This window comes from Sarcophilus harrisii, chromosome 4, assembly GCF_902635505.1.
Source record: "Sarcophilus harrisii chromosome 4, mSarHar1.11, whole genome shotgun sequence".
Lineage (NCBI taxonomy): Eukaryota > Metazoa > Chordata > Mammalia > Dasyuromorphia > Dasyuridae > Sarcophilus > Sarcophilus harrisii.
The window spans coordinates 457573555-457589020 of NC_045429.1; the positions used below are offsets into that span (position 1 = coordinate 457573555).

A 15466-nucleotide genomic window follows, 5' to 3' on the forward strand; every position below is an offset into this window, starting at 1 on the left:
TAGAATACCGACTCCTTCCTACTCTTCCCAGGAGAACCCGGGAGCTTCCATCCCTTCTCTTTACATGGAACTTCCTTCCACCTTCCGCTTTCCTTTATAACAAGAAGGGCAGGATTGCTCCGAGGCACTTCCTGTGTGTGTCCCCTCACTGGTCACTGAGCATTGATTTCACATCGAGAGGATCAGCAATTCTCCTCCACCATTGTCAAAGTGGCAGGACCACCAGCCCCTTTGTATTTGATTCATGGGCTGCCATGACCCAAGGACATATAACTCAGTACCAGCCTTTTTGTATTAAATTAGGTTGTTCCTGGGGCAGCTAAATGGGTAGACCTAGAGTCAGGAAGTCTGAGTTCAAATCTGCCTCAGGTACTAGCTATGTGACCTTGGGTGGGTCACTTAACCTTGCTTGTCTTAGTTTCTTCATCTGTAAAATGAACTGGAGAAGGAAATGGCAAAATCACTCCACTATCTTTGCCAAGAAAACTTCCAACGGGGTCACGAAAAGTTGGACATGACCGAGACTGAACAACAAATGACAAGGCTGTTCCTAACTAGTCAAGAGCCCGTCCCCAACATACAACCTATGTCAGCGTGGCAAGACTTGCAGGAGTTCATGTTACCCTAGCTTTCAAGGCCCCCATATCAACGTCTACATCAGAGGAGGTCTTAGGGAAGGTCGGCAATCTGTGCTGACAGACCAGGCTGCCCACTGGGGATGCTGGAACTGCACAAGGGGCTCCTGGCCCCAGATTCCAAGAGATTCTCCCGTGACACTGTCTACACTGCCTCCTCCTGGCTCTAACTGCTCAGGATTTTGATTTCTGGAAGGCCCATCCCATAATGTGGCTTTTAAGCTGCTTCCCTGCAGTCAACAAAGGGAATAAGCAGACAGCAGGCTTGACTTGAGAGCCCATGTTTATGTCCCCATGGGCAGCTCCAGGCCTTTTTGAATCCTTATGGCAATTTCTGGGTAACTAGAGAGAGAAAGAACTAGCAACCTGATTGCCCGATGAAGGGCCGACATCCTGAGGTTTAGTTCAGCATTTGGCCAATCTGGGGAGTTCACGTCCGTGTTGGAGGTCACAGTTCAGTTCGACCACCTGATAATGCTAATTCTTCCCTACTGAGCTGGGAGTTGTAGAGTTTGGAAACAAGATCACATGGATCTTGGAAGGGTCACTTTACTTTTGGGGGCCTCTGCTGCCTCATCTGCATAATAAGAGCATTGCGGTAGATGTTTCAAAGGTCCCCATAGCTTTAACACACAATGATTTATAAACAGGAGGAAATGTGAACAGGAGTTGGCAATCAAAACTATCCCAAGGGTCCTTAAAAAGACCGGTGCAAAGCCTTGCACACAGCCAGCAGTCAATAACTACTAAACAGAGTAGTTGACTGAAGGGATAGGTTAAAGCAGATCGATTCCCAAACCCAGAAGTATCACAGCTTCCTCATGGCAAACCCTGTTTTATTCTTATGTTAAAAACCAAATTATTTGGAAGCCACTTTCTCAAGTAGAGAAACTACATGGTGAAGTTTGAGATTCTGCCTTGGAGCCTTGGACACTTGGGTTCGAGTCCTCCCGATGAGATCTTGGCTGTGGGGCTCCGGACACGATTCCTCCCCTCTCAACCCTAGGCAGCTCTCCAAGACCATCAATTCCCAGAAGGCACTGGTAGGAAGCCTCCTCCTCTCCGTGTTCTCTATATGGAAAAAATCACAGGCCCTAGTACTTTTTCTTTCCACTGTTTTGTTAAATAAGAATCCCTATGAAAAACTTTCAGAGTAATTCTAACAGAAAGCCAAAAAAGCTTTTAAGACACTCTCCAAAATCAAAGATTTAATGATAAAACTATTGGCAACCGGCAGGAGTTTTGGGGACCATTTTTCATGTTCATCTCTGCTCAGGGAGGATTATCTGGGGCTGGAATATGTCACTAGTATTTGCACACTGCAGATTTAAACCGTCTCTCTTGTTATCTCTTCAATAAACAAAATAGTCTCAGAGAGAAGTGAATTATTACATGTGGAAGCCAAAAGAAATCCAACTTTAGGTCCTGGGCATCTTTTCCTTCAATTCTCACCAAAACAGAGAAAACAAGTTCCCTATAAAATGAAGCCTCTTGGCTCACCCCTTCCTTGGCTCTCCTTGGGCTTTGGAGCTCCCCATTTTCTAATCTGGTCTGTAGTAATAGAAACAAGAGGCAAGGAATTCTAGCTTTCCTCACCCTTTCCTTCTCTGCCTCTGAAGCTCCACTGGACTGGCTCGTCCTTCCGGGCGAATGGGACTTTTCAACAAATGGGTTTGGAAATCACATTCTAGCGTTTTTAATCCAGGGCATCTAGAGTAAACGGAGTTGATGATTCTCTTCGGTGAATCTAGCAACTGAGGAGAAGCCCTTTCAATTCTAATGAAAGAAGGTTTCCAGCCTACATGATTCTTTGTCCTATGTGCTGCTGATTTTTTTGAATGCAATGGCTGGGTTTACTTGAACGGCTGGTAAGAAAGGATGATGGCAGGTGGTTGTTACTCGATAGAGAGACAAAAGGATCGACAAAGTTTCATCTCACTTGGAATCTTGTCGTCTACTTGGGGCAAATCATTTGACCTCTTGAGAATTCAGTATCTGGATTTGTGCAATGAGGAGGCTTGGATGATAATGAGCAAAGATTTTGCTTATGATTTTAAATCCTATCATTTTACTCTTCTTTTTAACTGCAGATGGCACAAAGAAAACACTACCAAGTTAAATGATTATAGAAAGTCATTGCCCCAGAACAGAAGGAGGCCCTTGCCAGCTGCCCCTCTGCTGCACCCATAGGATTTCCTAAATCCTTTTATGTATTCTACAGTTATGTGCTGTTTTCCCTCAATTAGAGTGAGTTCCTACCGGGTACAAATTGTCTTGCTTTGTGCTAGTTATGTCTCCAGTGCTTAGCCTTACAGTAAGAGCTTAGTACATTTTTTCATTCATTCATTCACTCATTTGTTCATTAAAGGAAGATTATTCAATTTACAGAAGTCGTGATCATATCAACAAGGCACCATTCCTCCAGAGTCATGTATCTGAGCATGAAAATATCGAGTTATAAAGACCTCATTTTAAAATGGCTATTTCATTGGAAAAGGATTTCAATATGGAAACAAGAAAAATTTAATGAAAATCGATTTCAAATCCATAAACATCCTAACGGAACAAGGAACAGAAAAAGGCTCTCACAAACCAGGGTTTTTATAAAAAAAGGAAATAAGGCACGAGGACTGCAGTACTGAATAATCCCTGGGTTAACATCTCAAAGAGCACAACGAGCCCAGCCCACCATGCAGTTTTTAGTGTTTAACTTCTAGCAACCATGTCCATGCTAATCATTAATTTTTTATTTGATTATTAATGTTAGTGATTGAGCTAAAATACAGATAATCCTTTTTTAATTTTTAAAATATGGGTTTTTATTCTCCCCCAGCTATGTGGCAAACAATTTTTAATGTTGGTTTTTAAAACTTTGAGTTCCACATTCTCTCCCCACCCTCTCCTATCACTGAGAAAGCACATGTGGAATTATGCAAAACACAAAATGCAGATAATCTTAATGGAAACCGAAGGAGCACCAATTGGCATCTATGAAGGTGATCTGGGAGTCCCCACTGATTCCAGTTTTGACAAAGGGAAAAAGCAGCCCCTCGAATGGAAATCCCAATTATCCCCAGAGTGGCTGCCAGCCCAATGTACTGTTTTGCTATTAATCTTTGGGACACGTGTTAAATCAAACTCTTCTATGAAACGTGGTGGGAAAATACGTTCCATTATTTAGCAGCCTAAAAGTGAAAAGAGCCTCGGCTCTGGAGCCAGAAGGCTTGGGTTCAGATCCTGCCTCCCTCTGGGTCTCACTTTCCTTAAATAATGAAGTTTTCCTGTAAAGAATGAAGGGAGTGGTACTATCTGCCTCTGAGGCTCCTGCCACTACATTAGGCCTAGGCCCTCTGGCTGAGCTCCATGCATGTCCCTAAATCACCGGGAGAGACGGCAAGTGAGTGATGTTAGTCGCATGCCTCGCGAGTGGGTTATATTCACACACAGGGGCCCATTCGGACTCTCACCACAGGGTAGGCACCGGCATAGTCCAGCTCTGCCTGGGACTGTCAGGAGCACCGAGGAAGATAATAAAGCAGGTCAGAAGAGGGGCAGGGTCCCCCAGACATAGTGGACAAATAAGAACGAACAATAAAACCCTCCTCTCTCCCACCTTCTGGCCAAGGAGAAAGAAACAGAAAAGGTTAATGTAGGGGGCAGCTGGTGGTGCAATGGCTAGAGCACCAGCCCTGAGGTCAGGAGGACCCGAGTTCAAATCCAGCCTCAGATACTTAACACTTTCTGGCTGTGTGACTCTGGGCAAGTCACTTAGCCCCAGTTGCCTCAGGAAAAAAAAAATTAATGTACCAAGATGGAAGGTAAAAGAATATCAAGTTTCTGTGTGTTAAGCCCTGCTAATTTCCCAGAAGTGGAAGCAGTGTAGCCCTGAACATTTTCACTCTCCTTAACAGGAAATAGATTTAATTAAGGTGCATTGTGGAAAGTGGCCTAGCTTTGGAATTGAGGACTTGCCTCTGAAACTTGCTACCTATATAACTAGAGGCAACCATTCTGCTTCTCTCTGGGGCTGAGTTTCCTCCTTTGTAAAATAGGTGGGTTGAAACAGATGAATCCTGAAGTCCTTTCTGTTTATAAATCTATGATGTATTAAATTCCTAGGATCATTTCTTATTTAAAAAAAAAGCAACTAATGTAAATCACTGACTTTTTATAAATATCATAATAAATTTATAATATAAATTTATTTTCTAAGAATATTAAATTATTTTCTAAGAAATAAATTTATAATAGAAATATCAAGAAAAATTACACCAATTTTGAAATAACAAAATCTCTTAAGGAAACTATTCAAGAATTAGGTTTTCTAGGAGGTAATTGGTTATATAGAGTCATCTTGGGACAAGTGAATTCTCTCCCTCAGTCTGTTTCCTTATCTGAAAAATGAAGAGGTCAGACCAGAGAATACTTTAAAGTCCCTCCTACCTCTCAGTCTATGATCCTGCATATGACTAAACCCTACCTCAGTTTCCTAATAAGGAAGTTGGACTACATGGCTTCTGGGGTGCTTCTCAGCTTTTAATCTGGGATCTTAGGTATGAAAGTCACTTAAAGCTCTTTGGCTCCCAGTTTCCTCACTTGTGAAATGAAGAGGCTGAATAACAGCCTCTGAGGTTAATTGCAGTTTTAAATCTATGAGTCCACATTGAATAACAGGAAATCTGGATGTTATTAATTTTTCGAGTCTCATTAATATTAACCGGGTGTTGGCTGCCCCTGACTCTTGGCCAAGTCAATAAATACAGAGCAGCGTGCTCCTGTCGTTTCTCAGAATCTTAAGACACTGAATGGAGAGGATCTCATGGGATCCAGTCAATCCCCACATCAGAAGTCCCTCCTCGCCGTCCCTGAGAGGTCTGTTGTCCAGCTCGATGACCAACCACCTGGGAAGGGAAACAGTGAGAGAGCAACATCAAGAGATAATGGGGTTTGGACCAGAAAACACTGGAGACCAAACCTGGTAAAGATGATGGGGAAAAAAAAAGAGCCACAAAGCTAGATGAATCAAAGAGAAATAAAAGAAGCACGTGGAAATGGCTGAACGAATGAGAGATGAATAAGAACGCATTTATTAAACACTTACTATGTACAAAAGCATTGCGCTAAGTGCTAGAAATACACATAGAAAAGTAAGACAGTCCCTCCTCCTAGGAAGCTCCTACTTTAACTGGGAAGACAATGCATACAGGAGGACTTCAGCCAAATGGCAGAGGAAAGCTCCTGTTCTGAGGGTGAAGTAGCAGGGCAGATGGAAAGGGCCCATGGCCATAAGCAGGGAAGATGGTAAGTTTTTTTTTAAGCATCATTCCTACTGATAAATTCTTATCAATTCTGATGTTGAATCACTTGGCAGAGTGTTAAGGGCTTTGGAGGGGAAAGCTTTCTTTTCTGGATTTTGAGGATCTGGAGCAGTCGAGGAGGCAGAGGTTGCAACACCTGCAGCAGCAATTCCCAGACTGCATCTCCCCAAAGGTTAGGATTATAAAACCTCTGCTCGGGGTTGGTGGAGCCAGACAAAGGGCAAAAAATGGCTGTTCCACTCTTAAATTTGATTCTGTTTTTTTTTTTCTGCCAAGGAGAATGATCTTTGGAGCAGAAAGCATGAACAGAAATGGCTAACAGGAAACGATGCCCAAAATAAGTAGGGAAAGGGTAGAGGTCACCTAGCTGCCCAAGTCCAGAAGAACTAATCATCTCAGGATATATGACGGAAACAGCTGAGTCACTGTGGCTGATGACTGAATGGCCGCAGAGGGTGGGAGAGAGGCCCAAGAACTGGAAGGCAAATCTTGTCTAACTCAAAAAAGGCTAGAGAATAGATCTCACAAGCTGGAAGTCAATGATCTTAACTTGAATTCTGGGAAAAAGTCACCAACATGATTTCATGAACATCTAGTCATGTCAGATAGACTACATTGGCAAAAGAAGCTCAATGGCAGATTTAGTTTTTCTAGAGTTGAAATAAGCATGTCCACTTTGATCCATTCCTTCATGCTATTCTTATAGAAGAGATGAGGTTTTGAGGGTCTTACTATTACACAAAAGGCTGACCCTGAGAATGATTAATTAGTGACTCAATTTCAGCTATGAAGGTGCTGCCTGGAAGGATGACGGATGTGTGCTGGGAAACATGGGGTTTCCTATTTTCTTCCATCACTTGGATAAAGGAGTGGATCATGGATTTGGCAAACTAGCAGATACTACAGATGAGTAGCTGATATAATGGATGAGAGAAAGAGTCTGGCTTCAATAAATTATACAAGAAAGAAAGGTCAAATCCGAGAAAGTCAAATTCAACAGGGCTAAATGTAAAGTCATCGAGAGGACCAAAAATTCAACATCACAAATGTGAGATACTGCTCCAGAGAGAGTATGGATGGCAATTTGGATGGGTTAATGGATGCCATGGCTGCTTAGAAGGCTACTGGCTTCATAATTCAGGTGCCAAGCATCCATTGCCTCCTTTTTGACAGATGCTGTGCTAAGTGGCTGGAATCAGCATTAAAAGACAGGTAATAGAATAAATTTCAATCCTACCTGCATTACCTACAGACCTGAATGGGCTGATCCCAGCAGTAATTTACCAGGCAAGCTGCCAAGACCACAAATTTAAAAATAGTTGCTAGTATTCAGTGATGGAGAAAATTTCTACCCCCAAAGTCCCTGCAGGGATAAAATTGCAAGTTCAGAAATGACCTTTATCTCACTTCCCCAAAATTCAGGATTAGGGAGACAAGAGTCTCTGCTCTACTCTACCCTGCTCAGACATCTGTTGAATGTTGTCTGGTTCTGGCAAATTTTAAGGGCAATGGAAAAGGGGAGAGTATATGCAGAAGGACAATCAAAATAGCGGAGGGCCTGGACATCATGCAGTCTGAGGACAAGCTGAAGGAATCAGGATGTTTAGAGAAGAGATGCCGTGAGGTAGATGGTGGGAAGAGGAGACAGTGGAGAGCTGTCTCCAAATGTCTAAATGGCTGTCCTGAAGAAGAGGAGTCAGCCTCCCATTCTTCTTGGACTTAGAGGGCAGAACCAGGAATAGAGAAAGAGGGCTGCCAGCGAGGATGGGGATAGGAGAGCTCAGAGATACAGATTCAGGCTCACGGTCTGGGAAAAACTCTAACTGGACGGAGCTGTCCAAAAGTGGACTGGGTTGTCAGAGGAAGTAGTGGGTTCCCCCTCACTAAAGGGCTTCAAGCAACGGCTGGATATCCACTGTCAGGTATGTTGTAGAGGGGATCTTTGTTCAGGAAAGGCCCTTAAGAGGCCCCTCAAAAATCCGAGAGTGATTCTGGATAATGCTTAATGCACTTATCGGTATCTAGGGAAAGGAACAATTCTCTTCTTAAGCACAGTCCCATGAAAGATCCTCCTGAGAAATTTTTTCCAGTCACATGGACAACAGACCCCAGAAACTCTAGGAATGGGGCTCAATACTGGGCAGGGCCTGGCTCACTGTGCCTCATCACACTCTGTGTCCTTGGGAAGGAAGCATGCTAAGTCAGCTTCCTTGGGTAATTGATAGGGCATCATAGCAGTGACCACAATGACTGCATTGCAGTCTAAAGAGATTCCTCGTGCCCTCGAGCTGTTATTTTTCACCAGAGACCAAATGAATTTTATTTTGAATAAAGACAGGGATGGGAAAAAACTTAATCAGCTGCCCAGAGGAAAGCTATTTGCTGAAACTTACTCGTAGGCCGAACCCTGAAAAATTTTGGAGTAGTCCTGAGATATCTGTCTCTTTCTGCAACATATGAAGACATTATCAGGACAGGGAAAGCCCTAGAGGAAACAAAATCTCAAGATGGAAGAAAGGACCAAGATGGATCAATCTCCTATATCATGGATGAAGGAAAAAAAGGCCAGATTTCCCAGGCTTTCAGTGTGGTACCAGGAATGGTGCTCTAAAAAATAAGTTACACTTTGTTCAACTAAATTCACTTCCAACAGAAATAAAACGTTTGTTTGAGCTCCATTCAAAAATTTAAACAATTTAATCCTAACACCTCTATTTTTTTAGCCTCAGTGTTCATCTTATAAAGAGAGTGATAGAGCATTCGTCTGGGCATCTAGGTGGGCTAGTTTGTGACTTGCCCACTTTTCTGGAGGAGGAGCAAGGGAGATTAATGAGCTGTGGCTAAGTGATCTCATTGGCAAATAATGAGTTCCCTCAGTCTGTTTTGGGAAGGAAATCCAGTCCTTACTAAACAATTATATATCACTGTCAGACGATCCCAGAAGCATGTCCAACATGCCCATTTTATAGATGAGGAAACTGAGGCACAGAGAGGTTAAATGACTTTGCCAACTTCACACAGTCAGTCGATGAAAAAAACATATATTGAACTCCTATAAACCAAACACTGAAAGTATGGGAGGCAGAATTCAATGACTCAGGTCCTCCTGAGTGCCCAGAGCTCCTTCATAAAGGAAAGGGCAAGATTTCACTCTTTGTTGTTCCAAATAGGAATTTAGGATTGGGTTCATTTGGATATAATAGTCACTGATTCCCACCAATAATTCCATAATAACTTCCTTAAAATCTTTAAGTATAAGTGGCTACAACATTTATTACAGTCCCTCCAGAAGGTACTACTCAAAGCAGGTCAGTTGCATTTCCCAACACCACTTACTGTCTTTGAAGAGATTCAGCAAAAAGAATCTCCTTCCATTTGGGGACAGTACGTTACAAGACACGAATCCACCCCGATACCTCACCCTTGCCAGTGAAGATGGTCACTATTTGTCCATACTCAGGGGATACTTGAAACAACCAAGAAAAATGCTACCCACATGACTTTTTAGTGCTATAAAGAATTTTGACAGATTTTGATGTAGTCTGAGGGGAGCAGAGGGGTTTTAAGTGTAAAAATAGGATCAGATTGGTGAAAAAAATTTAATCTAGTTCATTGATACAATACACGAGTTTATTAAGTGCTAATCCTTGTTATTACAGATGAGATGTGCCCTTGCTTCAGAAAAAGAAATCTGCTAGCAGGCACCCACAGGTCAGTTTGCTGACTTAAAGAGGAAATAAAAACATCTCAGTTTCTCCACTTCAAGTCTCAAAGTATATTTGATGTGATCAAGAGGATTTGTGAAGATTTATGAAAACATTATCTCAGGAAGAAAAAATAATCAATTCCAGTTTAACAGGCTAAATAATCAACCACCCATCTTAATTAAGAAAGTACATTATACTTCATTAACTACGATATAGGCTTTTTAGGTAAGACCAAATACTATGTGATTCCTATCGTCATACAACAGATCCAATGTTCCCCCATTTTACTTTACATAATAGACCCAGCAAAATACAACAGAAATGACACATTAGATTGGGAGGCAGGGACCTGGGGAAAACTTCCTCCTTACAATGGAAGAGGCTTTGGAGAAATCACTCTCCTGATCTGTAAAATGGGAGGGATCGGACTGCAGGATCACCCAAGCTTTCTTGGTTCCAAATCCCATGATCCTCTGAATCTTAAAGCGACTATCTATCAAAATGTCACTCAACAGCAATTACATTACAGGATTCCATTCTACAGCAAGTACTGATCAAAGCACTTACTCTGAAAACATGAGAATGCAGAAACAAAACAGCCCCTGCCCTCCAGAAGCTTATAGCCGGTCTTCCCAGGACAGAGCCTTTGTCCAAATATGTCAGTATCCAAGATCTGCTCTAGACACAAGGCTAGTTATCACAACTGGCGTGTTCAAACACTGCTGAGGCTTCTGCAGGCTCTCTGGACAAATTAGGAAAGTATCTGGCATCATTCACGCTCCAAACCATAATTCTAGGTTGGGCTTGTTTTCTTAAGTCGCAAATGGAAGCTGCAGTTTCCAAGTAAAAGACATTTGAAAGTATTTGGTGTTATTGGTAACCTCTCCAGGGCAACAACAGAAACAGAAGGGAAAGAGATCAAGTGGCAGCTACAAAACTGTGCAGGAACCACAAAAACAAGAGTTCTCAGTGCCAAATCATGAGGGAGGACGCCTTTAACCTCAGTTTGTCAGCCGACATTTTTTTTATTATTGGTAATTTGAAGCATTTTATTCATATTGATTAAAATTCTTTTGGAAACTGACCTTTTATCTATTGGGGAATTATTCTTGGTCTTACATATTTGTGTCAATTCTCTATACAGTTGAGGATGGAAATGTTTATGTTGAAAAGTGATTAAGTGGGCATTTATTTTCCCCCTAAGGGTTTTCAAGAAACCTTTACATACATAACATAAATGCCCCTGAAATAAGAGAAACCACTGAGTAAAGAAAAAAAAATTGAAAAGTCAAACTACATACCTAAATCTCTCTATATGTACATATTTATATAATATTATATAATATACATATATTCAACCTATTATACAGACCATTTCACTTGCGTAAGGCAAGGAATATTTGATGGAACCATTTTTTTCCTACTCAATGGTTTTCTTCTTATTCTAGCTGCATTGATTTTGTTCAGGCAAAAAAAAAAAAAACTTTTCAATTTCAAGAGGCACTGGAGCAGAACTGTTCCTCATAAAGAAGTGGATATGACCATCCTTGATGCTTCTATATGGCATGTTACCTGTAGGGACTTGCAAATAGCTTGGATACAAAGGATTCTTTATAATGTGATTCATCATGAGTATAACCCTGAGGTTAGATTAGAAAACCTAGAAGTAAGATTTTTGAACTTCTAATGAGAAAACAGAAAGTTTCTACAAGGCATAAGTAAGCGTGCACACTAAATAATTTGGTTACTAACCCTCAGGCTTCCGCGACTACCCACTGACATGCGTTCATCTTCATCAGAAGCCTATTGGAAAAGAAAGGATGAAAAGAAACACATGAAATGGTAGAAATCACACAAATGATGATATCAATGCCCAAATCTCAGAGGGAAACAAAGCAAACCCACCGGCTGGATTTACAACAGAATCGGATTTGATTCAAGCTAATGATTAAATGGATAAAATTCACGAATCAGGTGAGTGACAGATCACAAGGAGAGTATCTTCATTCTCAAGGAACAAAGCAGATGGATCCCAAATAATCCATCGGCTCTGCCCACTGCCTTGGTACACACCTGTTTCCATCTGATTCTGTCAGGATCTACTATGCTCACTTTCTTGAAATGAAATTATTTCATGCAATGTGGTAACTTATAAATACACATATTCAATATATCATAAAAACATCTCTTCTTTTTTCATTAGGCAAAAAGATAACACGGGGAAGCACACACAAGCTACCATCCGTATCTTGTTAATAACCAAAGCTTCCAAACGTTTCTAAAAAACAACAAAAGTTAAGGCACAACGTCCCCAGCAGCTTTCCCAGTATCGGCCTAAGTCACGGCCCACACTCAGCCACAAGATCAGTCACTTCCTTCCAAGAGGACCATGGAAGTCAATGTTTACTTTAGCAACCACAAGCACAAATAAGACATCGGTTCTGGGCAAAGGACGAAGGAAAGAACAAAGACCGTACTAACCGATGGATTTCTTCGGAATCTATGAGAGTATCGCTCGCTCTCTTCCTAACGAAGCAACAGAAGAAGAAAACAGTGAAAGATTGAAAGCAGAAATGTCAAAAATGTTTTGGGGAAAAAAGAAGCCTTGATATTTTAAGGTAGAAACTTAATGAGACAAAACAGTGGGGCTAACTTCCTTAAGAGAAAGCTATAATCTACCTCCTGTATTTCTTTCTTTCTTTTGGGGGGGGGGGGAGGCAACATAACATTTGTGCTACGAATGTCAAATCACCGTTGTTTTTTTCCTTCCTTCTTTCTTCCTCTCTTTCTCTTTCTTTCTCTCTGCGTGTCTGTCTGTCGATCTGTGTCTCTCACTCTCCGTGTCTCTCTCTCTGTCTCTGTCTCCCCTTTCTTTACTTTGGCATCTAAGAGTTTGTGCCACAAAGTTTTATTTATTGCATTACAGTGGAAGACTCTGACAGGGATTTCAGGGGCAGTAAAAGCAACCACAACTGGCAGCACTTCTTGTACTAACAAATGCTAAAAGGGATGGGGTAGAACCTTAGTGGAGGCAGGCAGGGCTCTGCACTCTAGTGCAAATTACTCAGCAGTCAGTGGGCAAGGATACCCGGATACTAAACTTAATAGGCTTGGACCCATTCCTTCGCCACAGCCCATAACACTTTGCTTGTTTACAATAGAGATGCCCACATTTCTCCTGGAGTTTGTTGACAAGGGCACAAAACATTTTTTTTCTCTGCACTAATAGAAGCAATCTGCTTCTTCTTTTTGTGCTCCAGAAACTGCCCTGCTGTCTCTCACACAAAGGGCTGCCATGATTTTGTGAGAAAAATTGAGTTTTCCTTTCAAAAATATTTGTATACACCCTACCGCAAGATGAAGGGCTGCTCCTTCTCCCCAAGGGGCTTTGCAGGCCTAAAGATTAATTACTGCAAGTCATCTCTTTTTGCAGCAGCAGTTTGCGAGGGGCCTCTGTTCACCCAGAAGCAATCATGAGAGAATGGAAAGTTTTGGTTCTTCTCTATACGATTTACCTCCAGCAAACATGGACCTGTGGCCTGTGAGTACACTGGCCCAAGGATCTCTTTCTACCAAACCTGATCAGTATTTTAATTTATAATATTGGAGAGTTGAGGGTTGCCCAGGGGAAGGGGTAAAGGAAAAGGGACTGATTCCATAGGTTAGACAAGGACCCGATGACTTCTACAGATCAGATTTTCGTTTTTTCCTTCCTTTTTTATTTTTCTTAGAATCACTTTTCAAGTTAAAAAAAACTAGACAGCAGAGGGCCACCCTCACCTGCCCAGAGCTAACTGACCGTCTCTTCCCTTCTCCCTCATTCCCAATTAAGAAATGGCTTCTTTTAAAAAATATCCCAAATCCAGATTCTTCTTGAGTTGAACTCACCTTGAGCTCTTCCCTCGGCTCTCTTTGTACACTGAGTCTGGTTCATGTATAGCTAAGGGGACGCGGGCGCTTGGGGCCAAGCGCCCAGTGGGATCTTTGCCGAGTCTCTCAAATTGGGACGTGACATGCCCCGAGCTTGTTCCCAATCACCACTAGAAGGATCTATGTGAGCTCAGTTTACAAAGCTCTATGTGGGGCTTATTTTGTGGAGGAGGACCCTGGGATTGGCCATTATGACTGGTCCTCTGACCATTCCTGCTGCAATGGAATGATCAGTTATTTTCACCCCAGGAACTCACATAAATGAATAATAAATGGCCTCGGTTTTCTTCTAAATGTCACCAGGGTTCCATTTTTGTTTTATAATGGGGCTCAATGGATTTTCTTACAGGAGAGTCTTCCAGGGGAAGAAAAGGAAAGAGAGCAATTGCAAAAACAATTCTATGAAAAAACCCAGCTTTCGGAATATTTGATTACTCATGTTGCCACAAGCCTACTAAGAAACTCATCAATCTTTAAACAGCTCAATGGCAGGGAAGTCCTACATTATTAAAGGGAGAACAATTAAATGAGAAACTATTGTGGATTTTTCACAGAAGCATACCATCCATTGCTCGATGTCACCCCATTTTGTATCCAGCCCATAATATTTCTAGAGACAGAAAGGAAAGAAAATTAGGTGAGAGACATCAGCGCTGTACGGCGTCCCAACATGCAATTCCAGAGCGCTGCTCTGCCCACCCCACAGAGCCGGGGAGGGGAAAAGCACGATGAATCCAGCAAGCATGCTACACTAGCAAACAGCCTGGCAGCGTCAGGGAGGGGCCTTCCCCGCCACCCAGTCAGGGGGGAGGTTTTGATTAGAAGAGCCCCTGAGCAAAAGGATGGCCCGTCTGTCTCCTTTTTGTGGCAAGAATATGGAAAGGAAGTAAGAAGCTCCTTCACAAGTCCCGCTGAGGCCTGGGGGTTAAAGGAAGGCATCGTTTCAAGCAAACACACTTAGCAAGATAAGCATAAGCCAAGAGATGCTATTGGGTCTGGGGTTCACCAGCAGAATGGGGCAAGAAAGGGTTAAGGAGCAGCCATTGGGCTTCCTGGCTGAGCCTCAGTATCAAAATCCCCACCAGGAGGAACTAGCCTGGACGTTTTATTAGATACTAAGGTCTAATTGCTGCTTCCCTTTCTAACTGAACCTGGGGTCCACTGAACCCTGAGATTTCAGAATTTGCAAGGGGGAAAATGGCGTCCTTATTTCCACAGAATTGGTTTCCTTTGTGATTCTATGTATTTAAAAACATAACTCTGAGAAGGAGCCCATAGACTTCCCCCGACTGCGCAAGGTATTCCTACAGCTCCCAAAGGGTGAAGAATCCCAGCTCTACAGCAAGAGTGGGATAAAGTGGTGAAGGCCCTCGGCATGAGTCCCAAGGGAATCTCCTCCACCCCTGATTCTGCACTAATTAAAGGGGGCCTCCCGAGGAGGAGGACTGAGAAGTGGCCGATGACCCCCGGACAGGGCAGAAGAAGGAGGCTGCAGTCCTAGGACTGATCCTCTTCCAACAGACCGGGCAGAAGCAAGATTCAGTAAAAAGTTGGGCTGATGTCACTGGATAAGGGTTCAAGTTGGAGTGAGTGACTTCCAGGATGCTTTAGAAATGTTTGTTTCTAAACTGTTCATTCCTTTGACCCTAAGTGAATCCCTTAGGGCCTGCCTGAGCCTCAGTTTCCCTATCTGTAACATGCAGGGGTTGAACTGATGGTCTCTGAGATGCCTTCCAGCTCCAGGAGTGTCTGTGATTCCCATGATTAAAGACACCTGCTCATTTCTACCTCAACTAAAACTAAGACAGGATCAGGCTCCCGCTAAGGTTGGGCCTTGTGTGTGTATGTGAGTGAGTGTGTGAGAGTGTGAGGGTGT

At 42.5% G+C, this 15466-nt stretch overlaps 1 protein-coding gene across 17 annotated transcripts in view; it reads right to left on the reverse strand.

Annotated features, from left to right (window-relative positions):
- Positions 1-15466, reverse strand: part of LOC100921442 (leucine-rich repeat flightless-interacting protein 1) — a 165665-nt gene that overhangs the window by 37340 nt on the left and 112859 nt on the right. For 10 of the 17 annotated variants that reach the window (XM_031968224.1, XM_031968228.1, XM_031968223.1 and 7 more), the window contains 4 exons: positions 14153-14200; positions 12142-12186; positions 11413-11463; positions 4103-4141 (listed from right to left, as the gene is read on the reverse strand). The exons of 1 other annotated variant lie outside the window; for it this stretch is intronic. In XM_031968224.1, the coding sequence (XP_031824084.1) occupies positions 4103-4141; positions 11413-11463; positions 12142-12186; positions 14153-14200 (183 nt within the window). The remainder of the gene's footprint in view (positions 1-4102; positions 4142-11412; positions 11464-12141; positions 12187-14152; positions 14201-15466) is intronic. 6 more of the 17 variants (XM_031968236.1, XM_031968235.1, XM_031968233.1 and 3 more) reach the window with 4 other exon arrangements.